The 23,992-nt window shown below is 43.3% G+C and overlaps 2 protein-coding genes across 11 annotated transcripts in view; both read left to right on the top strand.

The window, feature by feature from the left end:
- nhsa (Nance-Horan syndrome a (congenital cataracts and dental anomalies)) overlaps positions 1-7,372 on the top strand; it is a 60,197-nt gene extending 52,825 nt beyond the window's left edge. For 7 of the 8 annotated variants that reach the window (XM_036007237.1, XM_031311634.2, XM_036007235.1 and 4 more), the window contains 3 exons: positions 450-3,287; positions 4,013-4,136; positions 4,209-7,372. In XM_036007237.1, the coding sequence (XP_035863130.1) occupies positions 450-3,287; positions 4,013-4,136; positions 4,209-4,842 (3,596 nt within the window). In that variant the 3' untranslated portion in view covers positions 4,843-7,372. The remainder of the gene's footprint in view (positions 1-449; positions 3,288-4,012; positions 4,137-4,208) is intronic. The other variant, XM_036007236.1, reaches the window with a different exon arrangement.
- Positions 7,373-11,871: 4,499 nt separating this feature from the next.
- Positions 11,872-23,806, top strand: LOC116058791 (retinoic acid-induced protein 2). Of its 3 annotated transcripts, none has more exons than XM_031311674.2 (2): positions 11,872-12,033; positions 20,321-23,806. In XM_031311674.2, the coding sequence occupies exon 2, from the start codon at positions 20,387-20,389 to the stop codon at positions 22,049-22,051; it is 1,665 nt and encodes a 554-aa protein (XP_031167534.1). In that variant the 5' UTR covers positions 11,872-12,033; positions 20,321-20,386; the 3' UTR covers positions 22,052-23,806. The 3 variants fall into 3 exon arrangements, with proteins under 3 accessions (XP_031167534.1, XP_031167533.1, XP_031167535.1); XM_031311673.2 differs by having other exon boundaries at positions 11,872-12,037; XM_031311675.2 differs by having other exon boundaries at positions 11,872-12,114.
- The last annotated feature ends 186 nt before the right edge of the window (positions 23,807-23,992 follow it).

Below are 23,992 nucleotides of genomic sequence, written 5' to 3'. Positions count from 1 at the left end.
TTTGTCATTGTAGAGACATGGTGCGAATAGTAATGCAAAGCAGTACATTATGTGTTACATTGTGTTGAAATCCTATTCACGTCAGTACACTATAGAAGAAATGAGAGTATGTCATCATAAATATGAGAGACATCAACTAGTCAGGCGTATTTTCAGTTGTTGTTTTTTATAGATATTTTTGGCGCATTTCATGCTTTTATTAGCGAGACGACAGTAGAAAGATGACAGGAAGTAAGGGAAGAGAGATGGGGAATGACATGTAACAAAAGTTTCCAGCCGGACTTGAGCTGGGAATGTCGTAGACACTGAAATACAGAAATATAAGTTTAAAGAACATGGTTTAAAGAGCAATAAAGTGTGCTCAACTCAGTTTTAATCTATAGCTGTATCTGAGTTTGTTAATTGCATTTTCTAATGCTTATGGCCCTTGTGTTCCTTTCTTCCCCCAGACTCTGATGACTCTCCTGGTTCCAGAGAGCGGACAGTGATAGTTCATGCCAGTCCCAATATCACTCCCTCCAACGAGGAGCTGGCCAGCCATCACAGCACCAGGGACTCCGGTTGCCAGACAGAAGACTATTTGATCTCAGGAGCGCCGTCTCGGCGGAGGATCAGGGCCCAGAGAGGCCAGGGAGTCTCCCTCTCCCACTCAGCAGGCAACATCTTGTCCCTGTCGGACAGCGCTGACGCCATGTTCTCCGCCACCGTGGGCGCGCGCCTGCGCTCCCGGAGTCTGCCCAGAGACGCGAGCCGGCTGATAGACAGTGGGCACAATGACAGCGATGATGAGGAGGACCTTTCCCCCTTCGACACCGAGGACTTCCTGCCTGGACCGGGGGAGTTGATTCTGAAGGATGAAGAAGAGAGCATGGATGAGCAGGCCATGTCTGAACGCCAGCTGGGCCTGAAGTACAAGCAGCTCTCCGAGAGGCCGGAGCGCAGCTGGATGGAGAGGACCAGATCCCAACTGCCCAGGAAGGCCGACATGGGCAGCTGTGAGATCTCATCCAGTTCAGACACCTTCAGCAGCCCGGTGCATTCTGTCTCCGCTGCAGGGGTGCTGGGAGGCCAGATGGACCATAAGGACGACCACCAGTCCTCAAGTGGTAACTGGAGCGGGAGCAGCTCCACCTGCCCCTCACAGACCTCCGAAACCATCCTCCCAGCAGCCTCTCCGCCGCTGACGGGCTCCTCGCACTGTGACTCCGAGCTCTCCCTAAACGCCGCCACTCACGGAAACGAAGACCACACCAGCTTCATGCTGGACCACTACCAGGGTCTCAGGACCCAGCGGGCCGGCTCCTTCTCCTCCACAGCTATGGACATATTAGAGGAAGCAGGGTCCAGCACTCCCATTGAGGGGGAGTGGAGTTACCCCCACACGGAGCCTCCGCGCTCGCAGGACTTCAGCCCCGAGCCCAGCAGAGAGGCTGAGAGCAGCCTGGGCTGCCCCAGCTTCACCAGCATGGCCACCTGCGAGAGCAGCTTCTCTGACAAACCGCTGTCGGAGAAAGCAGACACCGTGTCCCACTATTCCGTAGACACTGAAGGCTACTACACCTCAATGCACTTTGACTGCGGTATAAAAGGTAGCCAAAGCTTCACTTATAACTATGCAGCCCCCGGCTCTGATTGCGGCCTGTCTGACTTCAGTGGTCACATGACTCTGGGGAGGCGCTGCCTCTCTTTAAGAAAACCAAAGGCGAAGCCATGTCCGCCTAAGAGGAGTTCATCCTTAAGAAAAATATGCAGTGAGGGACACATCCCTGACGATAAAGAACCAAAGATTACTTGCGGGCAGCAGCTTCCGCTGTCCTCCAAGGAGAGGAAGCTGCAGCTGGCTTTGTCTGGCTCTGCTGGTCGTATAGACAACTCTTCACTTGTCAGAGAGCCCCTTGGGATCTGGGGGGTTGAGGGCTCAGCTGATCTACCTGACTTAGGCGTGTTTAGCTCCACAGATGCACATTCATTTAAGGACGAGGGGGTTGTACAGTCCGACTATGCAGATCTATGGCTCCTGAACGATTTAAAATCCAGCGATCCTTACCGGTCTTTGTCAAACTCTAGCACAGCGACGGGTACAACTGTTATCGAATGCATCAAGTCACAGGAAAGCTCTGAGTCTCAGACATCCCAGTCTGGCTCCAGAGCCACCACCCCCTCACTTCCATCAGTGGAGGGAGACTTCAAGCTAACGTCTCCAGAGAAGCTGGCAGGCCTGGCCAGCCCATCCAGCGGTTACTCCAGTCAGTCAGAAACCCCCACCTCCTCTTTCCCCTCCGCCTTCTTTCCCGGACCGCTGTCACCATCCAGCGGCAAGAGGAAGCCCAAAGTCCCGGAGAGGAAGTCGTCTCTTTCGTCGCTGTCACTGCAGTCGCTCTCCTGCAGGGATGGAGCCACCTCGAAGAGAGACCTGGAGCTGCCAATAATCCCTCCATCCCACCTCGACTTAAGTGCCCTTCATAGTGTCGCCAACAAGGCTCCAGCTTACAGGACCCAGATTCAAAAAGCTCCAGTGTCAGCCAAACCTGTAGCGCCACCTAACGCCCATCCCATGTCCATAACACCCACAGTGCTGCACTCAGTACAGCTCCGGTCCATCAGTAAGGAACATGAAGGAAGCCATGAGGACAAAACGACTTCCAGACTCAAATGTCCCACTGTGAACTTAACTGGCACACTTTCCTGTAGCAAATCTGTGGAGCTCAAGAGTCCCCTGTTATATAACCCACATCAACATCACCCACCCTCGAAGGGCTCATGTGAATCCGTGTTTACCTCAAACGAAGAGCTTGCCGATGGAGAGGCAGCATGTCAGAGTGAGGCGAGGATCAAGCAGGACAGAGAGGCTCCATTAGAGAGTAGGACAGCATTCAGACTGCAGGCCGAGTCATCATTAGACGTCCCCGAGAGGACCACTAGTCATGAAGGAGAGACGTGCGGAGAGTCGGTAGAAACACCTGTCTGCTCTGGAGACAGCAGCTCGCGGTCCGAGCTTTTACACCAGCAAAGAGCTGAGCCATCTGAGGAAGAAGAACCGTGTCAGATTAAACCAGGTCCTCCTCTCCCTGTTCAGCCCAGTTCACCCGAGAGATCCAACCTTTTATCAAACGGCCCTGATAAAGTGCCCGCTACTGACGGCCAATCAAGGACGTTGCAGGGGGGTTCAAACAGCGATGAAGGTAGCAAAGAAGTGGAAAATGAGTTATCAGGTGCTTCAGCGGAAAATGGCTCCCAGGACAACAGGCAGGAGTCCACAGCAGAGAACAACGATTGCTTCAGTAAAGGTAGATTGTAACTGTCTGCATGTTATGTTTGTTATGAATCTTGACCTTTGTGCTCATGTTCAGCAGAGGCTACGGACCATTCAGATCACTCAGTCTCAGAGCATTTGCTAGTTTTCTTTGTTGGTTCAGTTTGTTCTCTCTCTCTCTCTCTCTCTCTCTCTCTCTCTCTCCTAACTCAGTATCAAGGCTTATTTGTGAGCCAACCAGTCTGCAATGAAATCGTCAATATAAAAATTGTTAAAGCCCTGAAAACTTGTTCTGCATCAATCTTAGGTATTTCTCTATACCGGTAAATGTTCATGACTAAATAAGCAACAATCAAAGTAAAAAAACAACATCTTTTGGTATTATTTATTGAGAGTTTATAAAACAGCTGATCTGCTTCGTCAGGACTACTGTATGTAGGTGTGGTTTAACCAACTATCATGTTTCTAAATCCTGATAAATCCTGATTTATAGTGTCAAATCATAACAGAAGTTATCTCAGGACACTTTACAGAGTCTAGACCACACTCTTTAATTCACAGAGACCCAACAATTCCCCCCAAGAGCAAGCATTTAGTGTGACAGTGGCAAGGAAAAACTTCCGTTTAACAGGCAGAACAAACCCATGATGCATGGAAGTATGTGACATCACATTTTTCCACTTCAAACTACAGAGCAAGAACTGTTGTAGAATACAGTGTATGGAGTATGTTCAAGTGTTGACTGATTTCTGTTAACAGACTCTACACCCAGTGATAACCCAGTGTCCCCTCTGAGCGATGAGTCAAGGCCAGAGGACGACAGTGTGTTTCTGTCACCCACCAAGGCTCGGACCACTGAGGATCTGTTTGCTATGATACACAGGTAAGCAGTTCGGATAGCAGAGTCTTTGTCGTCGCTCAAAGTTCATGCTCAATTGGATTTCTTCATTTTCAGGTCCAAAAGGAAAGTGTTGGGCAGGAAGGATTCCGCTGAGTTGAATGTGAGGAACCGCCTCGGTGCTGCATTGGGGAGCACCCCAACCAGCAGCACTGTGAGCTCCCCAGTCCCGCTGGTGTCACCCTCCCCCGCTGTGACGCCACCGGGCCTGCACAGAGTCTCTGGGCCCATCTATAGGAACGCAAAGAGGTCCAGCACCTCCAACGAGGAGTTCAAACTACTGCTGCTCAAAAAGGGCAGTCGCTCAGAATCCAGTTACCGCATGTCAGCGGCGGAGATCCTCAAGAGCCCCGTCACTCCTAAATCTCCCGGAGATTTCCTGATGGAGTCCCCCAGACAGCCCGAAGAGCCCGCCTCTCCCCTGCAGCAACAACAGCAACATCAGTCAGGACCAGATCAGCCCTCCAGCCCTTACCCCAAAGCCAACGCAGAGGGCTTCTCCCCGAAATCCTTCCCCACATCTGCTGCTTCCAGGCAGAGCCGCTCCAGAATCCCCCCGCCTGCCAACAGCAGCCGCTACAGCATGCGCAGCAGACTGTACCCCGTGCCCATGCAGGCCATCTCTGAGGGCGAGACGGAGAACTCAGACGGAAGTCCTCATGACGACCGCTCATCACAGGGCTCCACGTAGAAAACAGAGTACAAGTGTCAGAAGGTATGAAATTATTTTGTTAGTTTACAGTAAAAACAAATGGACCAGAATGAGTTCTAATATATATGAGGTGTAGTGAGGGCAGGAGCATTGAGGAGGTTATTGTTAATGTATACAGAACATTAGAGATAATCCATTTTTTTTAAAGAAATAATCATACATTTACTGTTTGTGGCTGAGTTTTATAGATGTTTCCTTTTGGTTATTCTGTGAATACTTTAAACAAATGTACCTGTCTTCAGAAATATTATATACACACATGATATGAACACTTAGCATTAGAAACAGGGAACCAGATCATTTAGCATCTGCAGCAAAATATGAATGATGATTGAGTAGAAATGATGAGCAAAACAGAAATTCTACAGAAAACAAAAGAAGGCATACATGGTTCTAAAAAACTATTATTTGGTTAGTTTATGGCCAAAGCCATGTACAACACCAAGCCTTCCCTCAGCCCTACTATAGTATATTCATGTTCAATCTTAGCTGTTCTGCTGTCAGATTTCTCCAAAATTTTAAATGATTCTCACAGTTGGAAATTTGTATCTAGTAAAAATGGAAAAAATATATTAGATGAACTGTATGTATTCTGTGAATACCTATGCAAGTAGACACCATTTTTACATTTCTTCAAGCCAGTTATACAAATAATTTTGATACTCCCCAACTGATCATCAGGACTAACACTGTGTGAGAAACAGCAATGTGTACAAAAAAATGTGAATCCTCAATGCATCTATTCCTATTGATGTGTTTGTATATTTTACTCAGTCTTTTTCAAAGCGTATTGTAAATTATATCAAAGATAGCTCACTTTAACAATATTTTCAAATTCTCATGCAATAAGACGAGTAATTCGAGGTGACACAGGACATGTCAGAGCCAAGCACTAACTTGACAATCTTAGGAGACAAGAAGGGAGCAGGTGTGAACATGGGAGAAGAAAAAGTGATCAAAAAGTCAGAGGTGGTGAACTAGGAGAGCTGTAAAGAATAAGGAGGTTGTGTGTTGTTGTTTTTTTTTAAACGTGATAAAGGTCATTTCTGGTTTGCTGACTCAGTGTGTTTACGAATTGTTGGAAGAGGCAAATGGAAAGTGTTCAGGAGGATCAAATATGCCTTATTTTACTCTCAACATGAGACAGTAAGTGACAAAGCAGCTTGGGCCTCAGCAAGTGGAGTGATTTTATGAGATTTTTCGGTTTTGATGGAGGATGTAGGGTTAAGTATGGAGCCAGGTTATCATCTATCTATGATGAAAAGACGACGTTCTGGATTTAGGGGTCTAGCATTTGCTGCTATTTTGTACCAAATGCTCGTCTATTTAATTTCCCATCAAAATATAACCTGTCGTAGTTTCGTATTTTTTGTGTCACAACAATCTAAATCTATTTATTTTTATAACTGGCACAGAAATTCTCCGTACGCTCCCTGATTTGGTTTACACCTCTAGATAACCTAAAACTGAAATCTTTAGAAGCAATGAATTGCTGGTATAATTAATAACGTATTTTATTCAGATAGTTATTTTGTGTATAAGAGACAAATTTTAAATCTTATTTCAGACACTGGTTGCAGAGACAAATAGGAAAGCTACTCATTAATTAACAGTCATAAGCTAGAAGTGAGGTTTTAGTTGTAACTCTGGCACTCTGAGGCTTTTTATTTGTCCCACATATTCACAATCATTTTATAAGTATATGGTGTTTAATGCAGTGATGGTACTCAACCATTATGCAAAAATGACAGAGTCTATGTAGCCATATTGCCCTATGGAAGACTGTTCTTCCCTATAGGTACACTGTAAATATCAACTTAATTTTGGCCTTAATGATACTCCATACTAATGCAGTGTCATATAACAGGGTACACAATGGGTTATGTCTATGTACCTTCATTCCAACTTTTTTTCCTTTCTTTTTTTTGCACTGATGAAGTGATGTTTGTGAAGTTTCATCTGTCTCTTGCTGTACCTGGAGATATTTATAGACCTTTACATGCAGCTGTTTGACTTTCCTTGAATAATATCCACACTCTGAGTACACTTTCGGAGTGGAGTAGATGCTTCTGCCAAAGGCTAGAACGTGCACGTTAGTGGCATCAAAAACCTGTTTTTCTCTTCTCGTTTACTTGACTGAAACAAAACCGAAACTAAAGAAGAATTACAGTGTAACTTATGGTACTAGATGCATTTTGGACTTCAGATCAACCGCTGTAGGTATCAGCTTTGTATTTTTTTTGTACAAATTTGTAAATACAATAACTTTTGGAATTGTCACAAAGGTTGTTGAATTGTTTCTTATGTAAAAACAAAAATGTTTTCAAAGTTTACATTGATTTCAAACCTTTGTATATTTTTGAGCTGTGGAACACTTTGTCTTGTATTTATTTTTTAGTAAGCATTGTGGAAATCCCATAGTAAATCCTATCAAAGCCAAGTGCTAGCACCACAGGCTGCTCAGCAAATGTGTATAAGAAGACAAATAAATGTGACTGCCTTGAAAATGGACCTTTGGCTCAGGTGTGATGTTAATTGTTCTTATTTTAAAGGTGTTATACTATAATTTACATAACAGGTAAATGAGGACAATATGTCATGATTTACTGTAACAGAAGATACTACGTTTAGCTACGGTTCAAGTGGTATAATGTTACTAAGTACATTTACTTGAGTGTTTCATTTCATGCCACAAAACATATCAGCACTTTATAGAATGTGATGCATTCTTTTATTAAACTACCCAACTCGACAAGTTACAACAGTAAAATACTATCTACATCCTGCTAATAATCTAATAATATACTCACGGGGGCCATTTCTTTACATTGAGTACTATTACTTTTGGTACATTTTTTATTTATTTATTTTTTTCAGAGTTGTGACTACATTACACAGAACAGCACATCACGTAACACAAACCCCAAGCACCCAGACGCTCACACTCACTCACCTATACCCGAACCCTAACCCTAACCCACACTCACTCACCTATACCCGAACCCTAACCCTAACCCACACTCACTCACCTATACCCGAACCCTAACCCTAACCCTCACTCACCTATACCCGAACCATAACCCTAACCCACACTCACTCACCTATACCCGAACCATAACCCTAACCCACACTCACTCACCTATACCCTAACCCACACTCACTCACCTATACCCGAACCATAACCCTAACCCACACTCACTCACCTATACCCTAACCCTAACCCACACTCACTCACCTATACCCGAACCATAACCCTAACCCACACTCACTCACCTATACCCGAACCATAACCCTAACCCACACTCACTCACCTATACCCTAACCCTAACCCACACTCACTCACCTATACCCTAACCATAACCCTAACCCACACTCACTCACCTGTACCCTAACCATAACCCTAACCCACACTCACTCACCTATACCCTAACCATAACCTTGACAGCCATATAGAAACAGCCATGCATCCACAGACAATACATTACTACAACACAACTGACTCAGTGATTACATGTTTGGTTTTCTTTCAGCCAGTATTTCACCATTCTATTAAATGTTTTCAGTTCAGTTTGTGTTTTTATTTCTGTTAGTAAATTATTCCAAAAATGTGCAGATAATACTTGCATACTTAAGGAGAAAAAATTAATTTTGTTGCTTAAATTAAATACAGGCTTCCTATGGCTTTTTGTCTTGTTACGATGTCACGTCTTGTCCTCACATCTGGTTTCCATTCTGTCACAAAAACAGATCTTTTTTACAGAGCTGATGTTCTCTACTGGACTGCAGTGTCAGCGTTGTCATCACAAGATGGCGCCATATCTTACAACAAAAAGACTATAGAAGACTTTGGTTTCACGTGATGGCGGAATTAGAAAAAGAAGATATACAGTAAATTAAGTGGATAAAACATTCTGTGAATAAAGAATTGGAGAAGTGGTCAAAAAGCACTATAACACGGTCCCATACTGTAGATTCATATCCAGACCATATTTTTCTTTTGCATCAATCGAATGCAGAGTATTTTCACAATACATGACTTTCTTAACCAGACTGTGGCAAGATTTATTATTATATTATATTATATTATTATTTTTTTAGCATTATTCTAAATCACAAAAAAATGCCACAGTAGCCACTAATTTAGGATAAACACTAGAGGGTGTTCGTCAGACGAATCCACAGGAGAATGCTGGGTAATTTGATGCAAATTGAGTGTAAATTAAAATTAGGCCTCTTTGTGTCCTGGCCAGAGAAATAACACAGCTGAGATTTTTTTTTAAACATCTTAACAAGTCTGAACTGGTTCCTCTCCACATAACAGACTCAAGGCTTAGCTGTAGTTATTAACATGTCATTTGTGCATGTGTTGTGTCACTTTCATGGTCATGCTCCAGCGCCAAAGTCCGTGTGAATTCTCTTTGTTGCTCTGGCTAATGTCAAATGGACAAAAACGCCTTGTTCTAAGTTAGTGCATGTCAACTGAGCTGAGTTTTTAAGTGAAGACAAGAAAAAAAAGGTAAACAAAGCCCTGGACTGTTTGGCATCCCAAGTTGGTACCCATCAAGGGGCACGTCGACCGTGTACCCTGACCTCGATTAACATTGGAGACAGGATGGCTTGGCATGAGTGCATGTTTCACAATAGTAACATGTAATGTGCCTCAGATGGAGAATAAAATGGAAATATGCTTATTTTAGGTGACCTCGACAGCCCCTAACCGTGAGGAATTGTCCTACAGTACATGCTTTGATGGTGGTTGACTACAGAGATGTCTTTCTTTCAGTCTTTGTCTTTGTGTTGTACAGCAGGCTTTGTGTCATTATTTTCCCTCTGGCTCTAAAGACAGTACAGCAGATATTGTATAGGCCTTAAAAGCAAACGGGAGCCCAACATGACATTTATCATCGTCTGATTATGATGAACATGAACAAAGGCGAGTAAAGATCTTCAAAAGAACACACAGCTTCTCAGCGCTTACTCGCTGCAGATGTTAGGGACTGTATGAAAATTCATAGATGGGTGGGGGAGTGGGAGTCAGAAAAAAGTAGGGAGGGAGGGAAGTGTAATTTGTATTTTGCTGAAGGGAGGGTCTAACGTTTTGGAGAAGAGCAGGAGAGAGTTGCTGTTGTTTAACTCACATAATAGCCCCATGTCATAAATGTGTTTTACCATTTGCAAATGAAGCAAATCTTCATGCCAATTCTGAGCAATTTGAGTCAAATTGTGTCTTTCCATTGACTTTGTATGCAATCACTCCACCTCTAGAATTTGCTTCTCATTTTGTGTGAACACACGTTAACAGGGCTTTATCACAGTCAAACAAGTATCTAATGTCCGTATCGAGAAACACAATACACGTGGAGCTAATTAGTGATAACGGATCAAATCCTATCTCAAAAAGTGCTTCATTTCTCACTTGCCTAAACGTCATTCCTTTATCCAGCATCATAACAGGAAGCATAACTGCTCTGAAGCTAAATGTTTTCATATAAACCTAGTTTAGGATATAATCCATGTTCAGCATCAAATTCATGTTTGTATTATTTAGAATATGGGGTGTGGTGACTTTTTATTTAAGTCAAGTGGAGGGTCCAGAAAAATCAAAAAAAAAATAGTGATATTGCTGGGGAGGGTCTTGCTTTTTTATAAAATGAAATAGGAGATTCAGCCCCCTCCCCCACCCCAGTCATTTTCATGCTGTCCCTAAATGCATAGATCAATCAAAGGACCTGCAGAGGAATCCATTATGGATGTAGATGCCTGCTGTGTCCAATCCATGTGAAGGAACTAGTGGGTAACATTTAGGATCATTCAGCCTCCGTTTTTGGATTTGTTATGTCTCGTGACACATTTGAACAGCATGTGTAGCATAAATGTGCCAGAAACAGTCTGGAGCTGTAAACAACATCCCAGCATACCAATATATTATCTAGATGAGAGCAACTGGAGGTGGCAAACTGTCTGACATTCATGGTTCTACCTCTGGTTAAGAAGTCGTGGTGCAGCACATTCAGCCCTGATCTGCTGTATTTCCACATGTGAGTAATACTGACTGTAGACAGGGTGGGGGGAGGAACACCGAGGAGGTAACCACACCAAAGTCCGCACCAGGCCACCAGGGTATATTGTGAGGCTCATTATAGTGCATTAAACAGCCTCCCTGCGGAACAATGAGAGGCCCCGGGGCCCCGAGGCAGAGCCCGAGGCTGGCAGGGACTGATATGGAGACCCGGGGGATCCTGCTCACCCGGGCCTGTCACTACCAGACTTTCATCCACAGCTGCCAAACTCCATTCTCCTCTGCCTGTGTCATCAGCCACTCACCAGGCTACCACTGCCTAAAGTACTGTTTAAAATGAAAGAATGAAATACTGTGTGAAAGCCTCTCTGGCACTCCGAAAAATATATACTATTGTATTGCTTCTAAATTGTACCTTCAGGAACTCAGAGACTGGATTTTTCATGACCCTACTTTTTTTGTTTTTCATCTTTGTAGATTTATACAACCTTGCCTTTAGACAAATCAATTTTCACTTTCCTGAGAGTGAAATGCCCCTAATAATCCAATAATTCACAAGGAAAAATAGAAAGATTTAAGACAGTCTGAAAAAAATGCTTTATTTCCTGCTTTCCTATCCTGTTAATAATCTCACAATTTACACAAGCCTTAACTGGCGACCCCTTGTGGATTTAATTACCGGGAAATGTACCAATTAAATATAGTCTCTGTCACCTATAAGTACCATACTTTCTTTCAGGAAACTGCATGGAATTCTCTGTGGAAAAAGCAGACCTGTAAAATAAAGCGACTACTGGCATATTTTTAGACTGACGTGACATGAACCATATTTCTTCTCGGCAACTATATGGATGACTTTTCTACGTTTGAGTTTGTGTATAGATTTTCACCTTTTGTAGCCTACATAGCCTACTGTTATTGTTAATATTCTGTACCTACTTTTGTCTTTTTGTGTCCCTGTCATAGACCGTAGAGGAGGAGGGAGGACCCGCTGACGATGCTGCGTGCGCAGCTTCAGTCTGGAGTCGAGACCGCAATGAAGAGATAAATAGAAGCCTTATCGTTTGATTTTAGACTATCTCGGCTCCCACTCATTGATAATTGAGAGAGGGCAGCTGTCTTGGAAAGCTGCTAACGCGTCCGTCTGCTCGGTGGGTGAGTGAATGTTGGTGTTTGTAGCAGAACTGGAATATTATGGAAGAATGACATTAAAGGACAGGAGATGAAACAGGGTGAGCCAAGGCTTTTCTCAATTCTGCGTCGCGTACACGCTGAAACATGAATTCGTTTTAACATTAGCATGTGGGAAGCTAGTGGCACGGTCTAGGTTTAAACACGTAGCCTTTTAAAGCCTTTATTTATTTATTGTTTTCAAATTTAGAGGTAATTTGCGCAGCTGGTTTGTCAACGTGAGCTCGTTTAAAAAAGAAATACACGCCAGTTGAACGGGAACTTTAGAAATAACATGTTATGATTTAGCACGAGGACCCATCTCTCTCTATATATATATATATGTGTGTGTGTGTGTGTGTGTGTGTGTGTTCTAATGGCAGCTAGGAGCGTCACGCGCCCCCAGCCCTTCTAGCCGTGTGATGTATGGAGACGTGCGCATACACGGCGCACAGCCTCCCTGCTTTTCATGGCGAACCGTCGGCTTGCTGAGGGACCAGACACATCAGTAACCGGGCTCATAATACTAAGATGTGTCCGGGAGCACGGTACCGCGGTCTGTAGGGAGAGAAAGATGTCACTAGTGAAGAAATAAGGACAATATCCTCAGATGAACCCGGCGGTGTCACACTCGGGGCCTGTTACACCAGCCTTGGCTTCAGTAGCCTGTGTATCTGCTTATATTGGTGTCCTAATGTGCTATGACACAACTAGTGTAGAAATTGCGAATTTAAGCAATGGCCCTAAGCTTCTGCAGAAGCTATCATATGTAACTAAATGATGGGCTTATTTACATAGCAGGAAGACATAACACACATTTTAATTTCTAATGTTTCTAATCTAATTTTTAATTTCTAATGTTCATTAGAGGGAAATTGTGGGCTTTTCTCTAAACATTTACTCTCAGTGTGTCTTGTCCAGCCACCTATTTGCTAATGAGTGCATTCTAGTTCATATACATAACAATACTTGACACCCATCGGTGTAAGCCCTCACTATAAATGTATTTTAATATGGTTTTATGGTTGAATATTCTCACCTTTACCCCATTTGAACAGGACTTATCAATAGTAAACTGGGCAAAAGAGTGACATGTTGTTCCACACTGGTCACAGTGATGACTATTCCAATTGTATTCATTAGAAGTGTTGAATTATTCATCAGATGGGACTGTTGCTGTGGCGTTTAGGAGATCAGCTGGAGGACAACTGGCTGAATAAAAGGGAATGTGCCTGGGTGTGGGAGCAGCCTGCATCAGTCGGAGGATGTGAAGCTCACCATGAGGCTCCATGTGTCTCTCTAATGAGATGTAATTGGCTATCGGAGCGGAGGGGTGTTGAGGGCGATGACCTTTAGATTATCAGCCATGCTCCATCCATCCCATAGTGCTTTGTTCCCTCTGCTCTGAAATCCAAATCAAACCCACAACGAGGACTCTTGCCCGAGCAGAGAAAGAGAGTAGTTCTTGTAATGTACTGTGGACTGCAGTGCAGTTTAATGCAATTGAAGAGTTAAGGCGTTGTTTTCTCCCTGCTGTTGACTTACTATGGCGTACATTCCATCAATGAGGCAAGGAAGGAGGAAAAAAGCAAATGTGGAAATCATTATGGGACAGAGGAGGGGTTTCATTTGGCTCTCTGTTAGGTCTCTTCTTGCCTATTTACTCAATTAGCTGTTACTGGCTATAATGAACACAAAGCTCTTACAGATGATGTGGGAGCTGTAAACGGCATTAGATGTGTTGCTGGTCCTATCAGTCTTTAAAAAACAACATTGCAGGTTTGTTTGTGTTGCAGTGGCTCATATTGAATGAAAACTGCATTACACTGGTGCTTTTTTCACAAGCTAATCTACAAACTGTATCATCGTATGGAAATGGGAAACTAACTCTGTTAAGATGGATTTAGGAAAATGAATACATCTAACCTTTAGGCTACTGTATGTATGGAAACAAGGTTGTGTTTAATTCTCTGACAAATCTCAGACTCTACAGTATATTCTGAGTACAGCGTAACACTGGCTTCACAGGCCTGTTTAAAAGGTGTTTGATTTAGCTTGAGGCGATGGCAGCAGTTTATATTTGACCACAAGGATGTGGGTGATTGAAGTGGACTTTACCTGAGGAGGTACAGTACCGAGGGACAGAAGTACAGATGTAGATGTAGCTGACTTGTGGCACATGAGCAAGAACCAAAGAGTTGTTTGCGTATGCGACATCTTCCTCTGACCTCCCTTGTCTGTGATAACACAGAGACAAAGCAAAGTCACAGTCAGATAATGTAACCGGGTGTGGGGGGGGGGTAGCAAAGATGAACGTGGTCTCTGTGTACTTTGGCTCGCTGTAGACTTTGCTGGTTAAACTTCCTTCTTGTGCTGCTGCTCGTCTGCAGAGTTTGACATTGTACTCACATGACTCCAGAGAGGAGAGGTTGGAGCACTGAGCTGTGTGAACTGCAGCGGCGGGGGGGGAGGCCTACAACATGTCACCCTGGTGGTGATTACTGATTAGCATCAGGTCACCTGATCTGCAGGCTCAAAGTAACACTCACCAACACTATTTTTATTTCTTCTCATAAAACAGAAAGCTGCTGAAGCATAAAGCGTTATTTCACCCTGACTGCTAAGTTTAGAGGGATAATTAGATTGAGTGTATTATCTGGGGTGTTATTATCCACACTTTGTGCACAATCTGTGTGACAGTAGCGACATTTTAAATAAGAGACTTATTTTGAGCGCCTGGGTAGCTCGCCTGGTAGAGCGTGCGCCCATATACAGAGGCTCAGTCCTCGATGCAGTGGCCACGGGTTCCCTTTGTTGCATGTCTCTCCCCTTTCATGTCTAAGCTGTCCTATCCAATAAAGGCCCAAAATGCCACAACATTTTGTTTTTAAAGAAAGACTTCTTTCATATTGGTCAGCGCGGCTTCATCGTGTCACAGACCACATGATTCATGTTATCAAGCAGGAAATGTCTCAAACTTCCTGGAAGGCAAGCATTAGAAATGCTGGGAAAATAGAATAGATCCTAATTTCCTATTCAAGTTCTTAACTAAGAGCATCAGATGTAACCTAATATTCCATATGTGTTCTTGTAGAAAGAGGAAGGAGTGAGATACTAAGGAAACTGAGAGGAGAATCTATTGGAAACATCTTGCTCATGCAGTATGTCCGTGTTTTCACCCAGTTTGTGGAAGACTTAGGTGCACGTATGTGGCGTGGGGTTTAGGGGTTCTCCCTCGAGAAAATGTTAGGGTTTTCAATAAATAAATACAAATAAATGCAATTTCACATCATTTTTGGACCATTATTATTGCCATATCTGTGTCTAAAACGATGGGGGGGAAAACTAGAGCAGATAATAAATTAATATTACTCAAAAAACTTAAAGACAAAACTTGCTTAAGAAGTCCACTGGGGACCAACTACAACCATTAGATCTGAGAAAGGCATGTATTTAGTTTTGATGGTCACACTGATTTTACATTCATTTAGGGCTGCAACTAACGATTTCTTTCATTGTCGATTAATCTGTTGATTAGTTGTTTAGTCTATAAAATCTAAGAAAGTTGTGAAAACTGTCACTGTGTTTCCCAAAAGCCCAAGATGACGTCCTCAAATGTCTCAAAGATATTCAGTTTACTGTCACAGAGGAGAGAAGACACTAGATCCAATTCAATCAATCGACATTTGTTTATATAGCACTTTACAGCAACCAGCAGATATCCAAAGTGATTTACATAAAGTAACAACAGCAAACATTAAATAACATACAGTACAATCAGAAAACGAATACATGAAAGCAGAAAAACGGAAAATGTCACAACGCTACTATGTATTAAAAGCCATACTAAATAAATAAGTTTTAAGATTGGATTTAAAAGGAGCTACGTCTGTTATAGTGCGGATGTCAGGAGGGAACTTGTTCCAAAGTCTTGGTGCCGCAACTGCAAAAGCGACCTCGGGACTTCTACAACCAGCTGATGGGATGACAGCAATGACCGGTTGTTTTTACCAGCAGTTAACATCTGGGACAGATACGCTGGAGCCAGGCCATTAATGGCCTTAAAAACAAAATTCACATTTAAAGCAACACCAAAGCACTTTTCCTCTTCGGTCCCCCTACAGGTTGGAAGCGGAATTGTCCATTACCGCTGTCGTATGTCTCATTGGAACTACAGACCACTACCCGATCTGGCAAACTTGCCTAATGCGGTTATAGCCAATAGAGGGCTGCAAAGCGAATTCAGACGTGCCGTTCACCCTGTTACGAGTTGATGAACCACTGAAACGATTTTGGAAACATTATTTATAGGTACAAAAGAATCTTTGGTGTTGCTTTAAAAAGCTGGAATCTGAGAATTTTTACTCTTTTTTTCATAAAAAAATAACTCAAACCGATTAATCGATTATCAAAATAGTTGGCAATTTAATCAGCTCATTCAGCTTAGGTGGTGCCCAAAACGGCTCAGGTGCTGTACCTAAGCCTTCTAATGGTAGAGGAAAGCCTGTGTGTGTGTGAGACAGATGTTGTTTGCTTGGATTCTTGTGTCAACAATTTGTCCAAATCCTTTCTGTCTGGCCTGTGATCCCATGACTTGCAGAATGAGTCTTCCCTATGAGGACAAAGCAGCATGTGTGCTACACAAGTCTATCTATACGTGCATATAGACAACCATGCCCCGCTGACCCATCAAGAGACCCAATGCCTTCCTCTTTGAACCCTTACATGCTCACCATCACCAACTCTAGACTGTGTTGGGAACAAACACAGAAGCCTGAAGCTATACATGCACAAAAGCTTTTATTGGGTTCTTAACCCTCCTGTTGTCCTCGGGTCCAATTTGACCCGTTAACAAAGTTTCTATATCAGACATTTGGGCTTCTTTCGACCAAATTGCTACAAAATAACATGGATGGTTCCATACAACGCTCTTCACAAGTGAAATTAAGGGATCAGATCTTTACTTTCATTGAATTTTGGGTGTTTTATTCAATTTTATAGCCTTATCCTGACTAAACTTGGACATATCTGTGATTATCCATTACCTTCATTCCTCTGATCTTAACTTTAATCAAAATCATTCATAATTTCTGTTTTTTTCTAACACAAAAATTAGATAATGTCATATAAATGAGGTTTAATGGCCAGGAACTCCGTAAATAAGTATAAAACTAGTTATAATAATTTGGTTCTAGTGGTGAAAATACTGGTGGTAAAGGGGGAAAAAAAGTGCCAAAAATGTTGAAATAAGCAGCAAAAGAAACCTGTTAATTTTGACCCGGGAGGACAACACAAGGGTTAAAGGGTGTGTCTGTATTCCCGAGGTGCACACACTTCCCAGACTTTTCCCATGTGTGGAACAGCAACAAGGTTATCGGCCGACCGTCTGGCTGCAGAATCCTCCGTGTAATCCATCAGAGCCACATTACAAAGTCTCATCTATGCTTCAGAACAATATACAGTACAACGAGCCCGGGGGGAAGAGCGCTCCTCCCCCTAGCTGCTCAGTGAGGCAACCCAACACCACATGAAGGCTGTTCAGGAGGAAAAAAGTGTCACGCTTTTGCTAGAAAATTGGAAGTGCATGTGTACATTTAATTGAGTTTTTCATTTAAAAGGCACAGAATACTTTGTTGTTGCATTTTTTAGGTTGTTTAAAGCGTCCCCCTTCCCAAGACCTGAACATGTTGGTGCTCCCATCCCCATCAGTATGAATAATTGACCTGGCTGACATCGGATGCATCGTATCTCCGGGCACCCAGGGGATGTTTGATCGCTACAGATGGATGAGGGTTGACAGCCACTGCAGGCTGGACATGTGTTGTGTGTGGAAGTTTCATGTAGTAGAGGAAAGCCAACACACAGTGGGATTATAAAAGCATGATAACAACTGGGACACTGTCCAGGGGTGATAGATAGATACATAGATGGATGGATGGATCAATTATTAACTGGGTACTTTTTTCACAGTAAAACCTTTTCTGTGTAGATATAGGGTGGGGGGGGGGGGGGTCCTTGGTCTTTCTAAGGAAAAGCTTCTGTCTCTTCAGCTGCATATGGCTGATTCCCCGAGGCTTCACCTCTTCAACTGGAGACCTAAACTAAGAGAGACGAGTGGAGGAGATGGAGGGGAAGGATGGAAAGATGGGCAAATGAAAAAATGTAAAGGCCTTTACAGTATGTCTGTAATCAGGTAAACACAAGCAGCATAATGGAGTAAGGAATGTGTGTGCAAGGTCCACATGTCCAACATTTCAAAAAATATAGTTCAAAATGTCCGTCACGTATTCCCAGAGCCCAAGGTGACGTCTTCAAATGACTCGGAGAAAGAAAGATATTCAGTGGGAGTGTCTCGTTTGAGAAGCTTGAAACAGAAATTGTGTGGTACTTTTGCCTGACAACTTGCTTAGATAATTACTAAAACATCAAAACAGTTGGCAATTCTTTGTCTTTTCGACTGACTAATGGGGTAATCGACTGATCGCTTCAGTTCCATTTTGATTTTAGTGACTAGTGTCTTTCACTCAAATCAAGTTTTCTCTCTGTTTTTAGGTGATACAACTTCATATCCTGCTTGATAATTTCTACCAATATTGTCTCAGAAAAAGGATAGATAGATAGATAGATAGATAGATAGATAGATAGATAGATAGAGATATATATATATATATAGATACTTTATTACCAAGGGGAAATTCAAGATCCCAGTAGCTTAAAAGACATCACACACAACATACACATACATCATAAACAGGATGATAAAATAACAAATCCACATGAATAATATGGACAATAAAAGAAAAGATACTAAATAAAAAATCCACATGAATGTACCAAGGGATGTATAAGCATGAGAGGCTTGCAGTGACAGGGCAGGGACTGACCCTGTGATTGTGTGTGTCATGGTGGTAGTGCAAATAAGTCCAATAGTGCAAGGATAAAGTCTAGAGACCAGCATTAAATATGGACAATATAAGACAATAATGTAGACATAGTAATATAAAAATTATAGCAGTGCAAGGATAACGTATAAAAAAAGACAGCATTAAATATGGGCATTATAAGGGAATAAGACAGTAGGATAGACACAAATCAACAATATTAGGCGTACAAAATTCTGAGGCAATGTAAGTTTTGTAAGTATGTTTATTTCTGTAACACCTGAACGAGACAATTCAAAGTGCTTCACATCAGACAAGCAAACTGTGATTATCTTGTGTTAGACTAGTCTCTGTTTACATTTAACGTGTGATTACAGTAACAGCCGGGGAGAATTGGGCTCTGACTGGAACATACTGTACAACAGACAGCCACAGTCATGTTCCCAATCTTAATTTCCTGTGTTCTATTCCAATGGCCCTGCTCCTACTCGCTTCCTTGGGATGATTCATGATGATAATTGTTTGCGGGATGGGTTGCCCAATTATCTTCTCAGCCTGTGCACACTAGTGTATAATCTCCTATGTCGCTCTGGTGGAGCTTTTTCAAGCCTGAGAAGATGACCTCGATGATGTCATAGTCATGTCATCAGGGTTATCTCAGATTAGGTTTGGAGATTACACATTTTATTTAACAGAAAGCCTGTGTTACAAACATGAGGTGTGGAATTTGTGCGGGTGTTTTTGAGGCAGAGAGGGTTGCATTATGGGAAATGTAGGAAGCAGTGTTTTTATTTTTTATTTTTTTATTTTTATTGGAATCTCACAGCACGTCCATCCATCATTTTCCGATTTTGGATGGAAAAGAATAAAATAAAATAAACCAAAAGATAAATAGGTGATTGAAAAAACAGGAATAAAAAATGAAAATAGAAAATAAATTAGCAAATGAATAAGTAAACACTGACAGCAAGTAAATAAACTACTAAGAAAATAAAAACTAGATGAATTCATAAAGGAAGCAGTGTTTTTTGGAGCTAAACAAAAGACTAAAATTCAGGATATCTCAGTCTTTGCTGCTTCGAAGTGCAATACTGAACCACTGGAGAGCCCTTTTTGTATTTTATCTCAATCAAAATGTTATGGAATATGTTGCTGTGATAATTAAAACTCATAAAAGCCATTTATAATGCTGAAAATAAAAGAACATACCTAACAGTAGTCCTTTGTGAGCTCTAATAGATACAACATAGAGCTAGTGTCCTTCAAATAGCATTGCTCGGAGGACAAATTCCAGAGAATTCTACAGCACTGTGTACAGTTCTGAGTTATTATAACAAATGTCTGAAACTACTGCGCATCATTAAACATTGCGTTTCTTGTGTTTCAGGGCATAATGGATGAGACCTGTCACTAGCACTTAATGAAGATTCCGATTGACTCCTGAAACTGAACCATGGAGGGTAGCGATGATGTGTCTGTAACCGTGACACAGTCCCAGACAGATGTGTGCAGCGCTGACGTGGGAGGGGGGGAAATCCCCAGTAAAGTGGAGGATGGAGGAAACCCGCTCAGTCCTGCTGAGTCCTGCGGCGGTGGCGGCGGCGGTGGTGGCGGCGGCGGCGGTGGTGCGACAGGACTGATCAAAGGCGGGCTCTCTAACCGGATGGAGCCTCCTGCACCGCCAGTTGTGAGCCCCACTGCTGAATCTCCGGGAGGCGTGGCGCTTAAAGTCGCCACGACCATGCTGCACCCGGTGTGCCTGGGAGACAGCCCGCTGATGCTGCCCATTCACCTCCAGATGGCTGGAGCAGCCGGAGCGCAGCTCGGCCAAATGGGGGCAGCACCGTACTTGATAACAAGCCAGAGCCCTGTTTCACTTCCCCTGGTCCTGGATCAGCAGGTCCTCCAGCACATGGGCCCCCCTGTGATTCCTCAGAGCACTAACTGCCCTCAGCTGCCGCTCCAGAACAACGTCCTGTGTCCGAATCTGTTTGGTTTGCCTCCAGCGATGGACCAGAAGTCGGCAGGACAGACGCAGGATGCTAACCTTCTCTCTCTCCTGCAGAATCCAGCTTTTGCAGCCATCCTGCAGGATCTCTTCCCGTCCCAGGCCGGTTCATCAACCTGTCAGTCACCGGGCTCCACCTTCTTCCCGCTTCCTCCCCTCACAGCTCCCTACAGCTCCCCTCTGGCCCCGTTAGTCCCTCCTGCCACACTGCTAGTCCCCTACCCTGTCATCATCCCCCTGCCGGTGCCTCTGCCCGTCCCTCTTCCCATCCCGATCCCTGTCCCTCAGGCTGAGGACTCAAAGGGGAACATGCCAAAACCGGTTTGCACTGTGAGTAAAAGCACTCAGACGTCTCCAAAAGATACTACCTCTCCTTCGTTGTCTTCACGCAAATGCACGCCGTCATTCCAGCCGCAAATTGTGTCCCCTTCCTCACTTCCTGTAGATGACGGACAGGCTCTGGACCTTTCTGTCAGAGCGTGTCCAGTTGAACTAAAACAGGAGTACCCCAGTCCTCAGCAGGACAGCGTGCTCGACTTGTCAGTGCCCGCTGTGAGAAAAAAGTGCGTTCAGTCCAATAGAGAAGCAGCGTTGCATTCTGGCCAAGACGCTAGTGGCACTTCTTTGTCTCTGGGTGTTGAATGTACTCAGAGTTTAGATTCCAAACTCCTGGGCAGTCTGGCTTCACTGGAGTTCAGCCGGCAGCACAAGTGGGTGGTTGACAGCAGTGCTGGTGGGTCGAATTCTCTGAGTCAGCAGGCGTCTCTGAGCGGAGCCGGCAACCTAGAGATAGTCAGCACCTCGCAGACGGCCAAAGTCATCGTCTCGGTGAAGGACGCCATCCCCGCCATCCTCTGCGGAAAGATCAAAGGCCTCTCGGGAGTCTCCACCAAGAACTTTTCCATCAAACGGGACGGCAGCCAGGGGCCGTCTCTGCAGCAGCTCTACGGCGTGCCGTCTGCGTCCCACGGCGAGCAGCATGACCCCAACAACCCGCATAAGAAGCTCCCTAAGAGCAGAGCAATCAAACTGAAGAAGGTCAGCTCGCAAGAGATCCATTTCCTGCCCATGAAGAAGCAGAGACTTGCAGCGCTGCTCCCCAGGAAGTGAGAGTGCTCGGCCCAGGAGGATTAATACTTGGACCGCTCTCTGGTAATTCCTCCACAGCGTTTAACATAAAACACATTTCTGTGATCAAACTCATACACTCCAAATGTTGCATAAGCTGAGGCTCATGAGTGTCTGACAGTGTGACACAGAAGTTACAGAAATGCGTTCCGTTGGGAGTTTTCAGACTTGTTTTTTATGTAATGCACTTCTCTACAGTGTTATACTCCAGCAGGAATGTTTTTGCGTATGGCAGCGTAATGGGCTCTCCGTGTGGCTTTGGAGATGGTCTTTATAAATCGGAGATGTTGAGGGAACATTTTTTGACTTTATAATTACAGCAAAGACACATGGGTTCCATTTTTCCATTTGGCATCATGGTTTGTTTCCATATGTAACTTTTATTGAAGTGCACTGAAGACCTAAAACCAATCCTGATAGTTGAGGTTCTCACTGATCAGAGCAGAGCAGTATGTACTGGCAGGACGTGGCCGAGGCTGTTTAAACATGTCCCATGGTCGGAATTTCCCATAGTCATCAGTCGCTCACTGAAGCGATTCATTCTCCGATAGGGGTTTAGCATGACAGGCTAATAATGACTTGGCAAGGCCAGAGCCACGATTTCATAAAAAAATAGCCTACATGTTGGCAACAGCCATCAGTTGTGACTAAATACATTCTTATTTTGTTTAAGGGCAGGGAGAAAAAAGGGACGTCTTAATTGTCTTCACATTTAAACAGACCTTTGGACAGGCCTGTCCAAATATAAGGAAAGTATTTCTGGAAAAGAGCTATTTTAGTTGCTGGCTGAATTAGCCGTTTTTGATTAGCTGGCAGTGCTTCAAAATACAAGCCAACGCGGAGAAAACCCCTCACAGCAAGTGCATGAAACACTAGAGCCCCCTGCTGTTTCCATTAACAGACTAATGAAGAGAATCTAGATGCAAGTTTTAACATTGTTTTCACCAGTTAAATCAACTTAGAATGTGAAGAGGAGATGAAGTTGAAGTGAACAGCCAGATTAAAGAAGAAATAATGAGATTTTTGGGATCAGTGAGAGAAAATACTGTATAATTGTGAAGTGTGATATTAGTCTGTTGTTAGAATCAGTACTAGTAAGACACCCCCCCCCCCCATCCCATTGTTATGATCAGAGTTGTGAATGTGAGAGTATTGTTGTGTGTCAGTTTATTTATCCTCTCGAGTGCACTTTGTCATAGTTTAGTTGAAGACATTACAGGGTTTCCCACCTATTCTGCTAAAACTGGGCTGCCCTTTTGTGATTATAGCATTTATGGAATCAGTGAATTATAGCAGCCATATGCAAACTGTCTGGATGAACAAAGGAGGGATGGAAAATACCTAGAAGCTCTACTTTTGACCTGTTCTTTATTTATATTGATGTACTTTAGCGATCCATGATCATCTTACTTTAACTCATGTCTGCGGTCCTTTCAACAGAGGGCTCTTTGGTTTAGTAGTTTGAACTGATCACTCTGGTTGTACAGGATTTCACCCTAATTTATTCTTTGTACAACTTTTATTTATAGTCTGTATATATGCTGGATGGTCAGTTAGGAGTCACAGTGTGACTGGATATAAAAAATAAACCTGCTTCCTTTGTACCTGTCAGTCTCTTGAAGCACTTGTTGCTTCTTATTTGCATTAAGATGTCAGTGAAGAAACACAGTTAAATGTTTGCTTACTGTACAGTATGTGTGTTTTTTATATGGAAGTGAACTAAACTCTCTGAGGTCTTACTTTGTGTCTCTGCCTTTTTTTCTTGACAGTCCATTTTTTATCTCAAATATGTCCGTTTTTGTTGCTGAAACTGGTTTGAAATCAGAGAAAATGTTCTCATGTCAGAGTTTAGTCATTAGGAAGGGCCTTCTGATAAAAATCCTACCTAAGACAAAAATGTTTCATACAGCAAAAACCAATCAG

The sequence above is a fragment of the Sander lucioperca genome, chromosome 11, assembly GCF_008315115.2.
Source record: "Sander lucioperca isolate FBNREF2018 chromosome 11, SLUC_FBN_1.2, whole genome shotgun sequence".
NCBI classification, from domain to species: domain Eukaryota; kingdom Metazoa; phylum Chordata; class Actinopteri; order Perciformes; family Percidae; genus Sander; species Sander lucioperca.
This window is presented reverse-complemented; position numbering and strand designations above follow the sequence as displayed.

Coding starts and splice junctions, on each gene's coding strand:
- LOC116058791 (XM_031311674.2), top strand. CDS start 20,387: ATGGAGGGTAGCGATGATGTGTCTGTAACCGTGACACAGTCCCAGACA.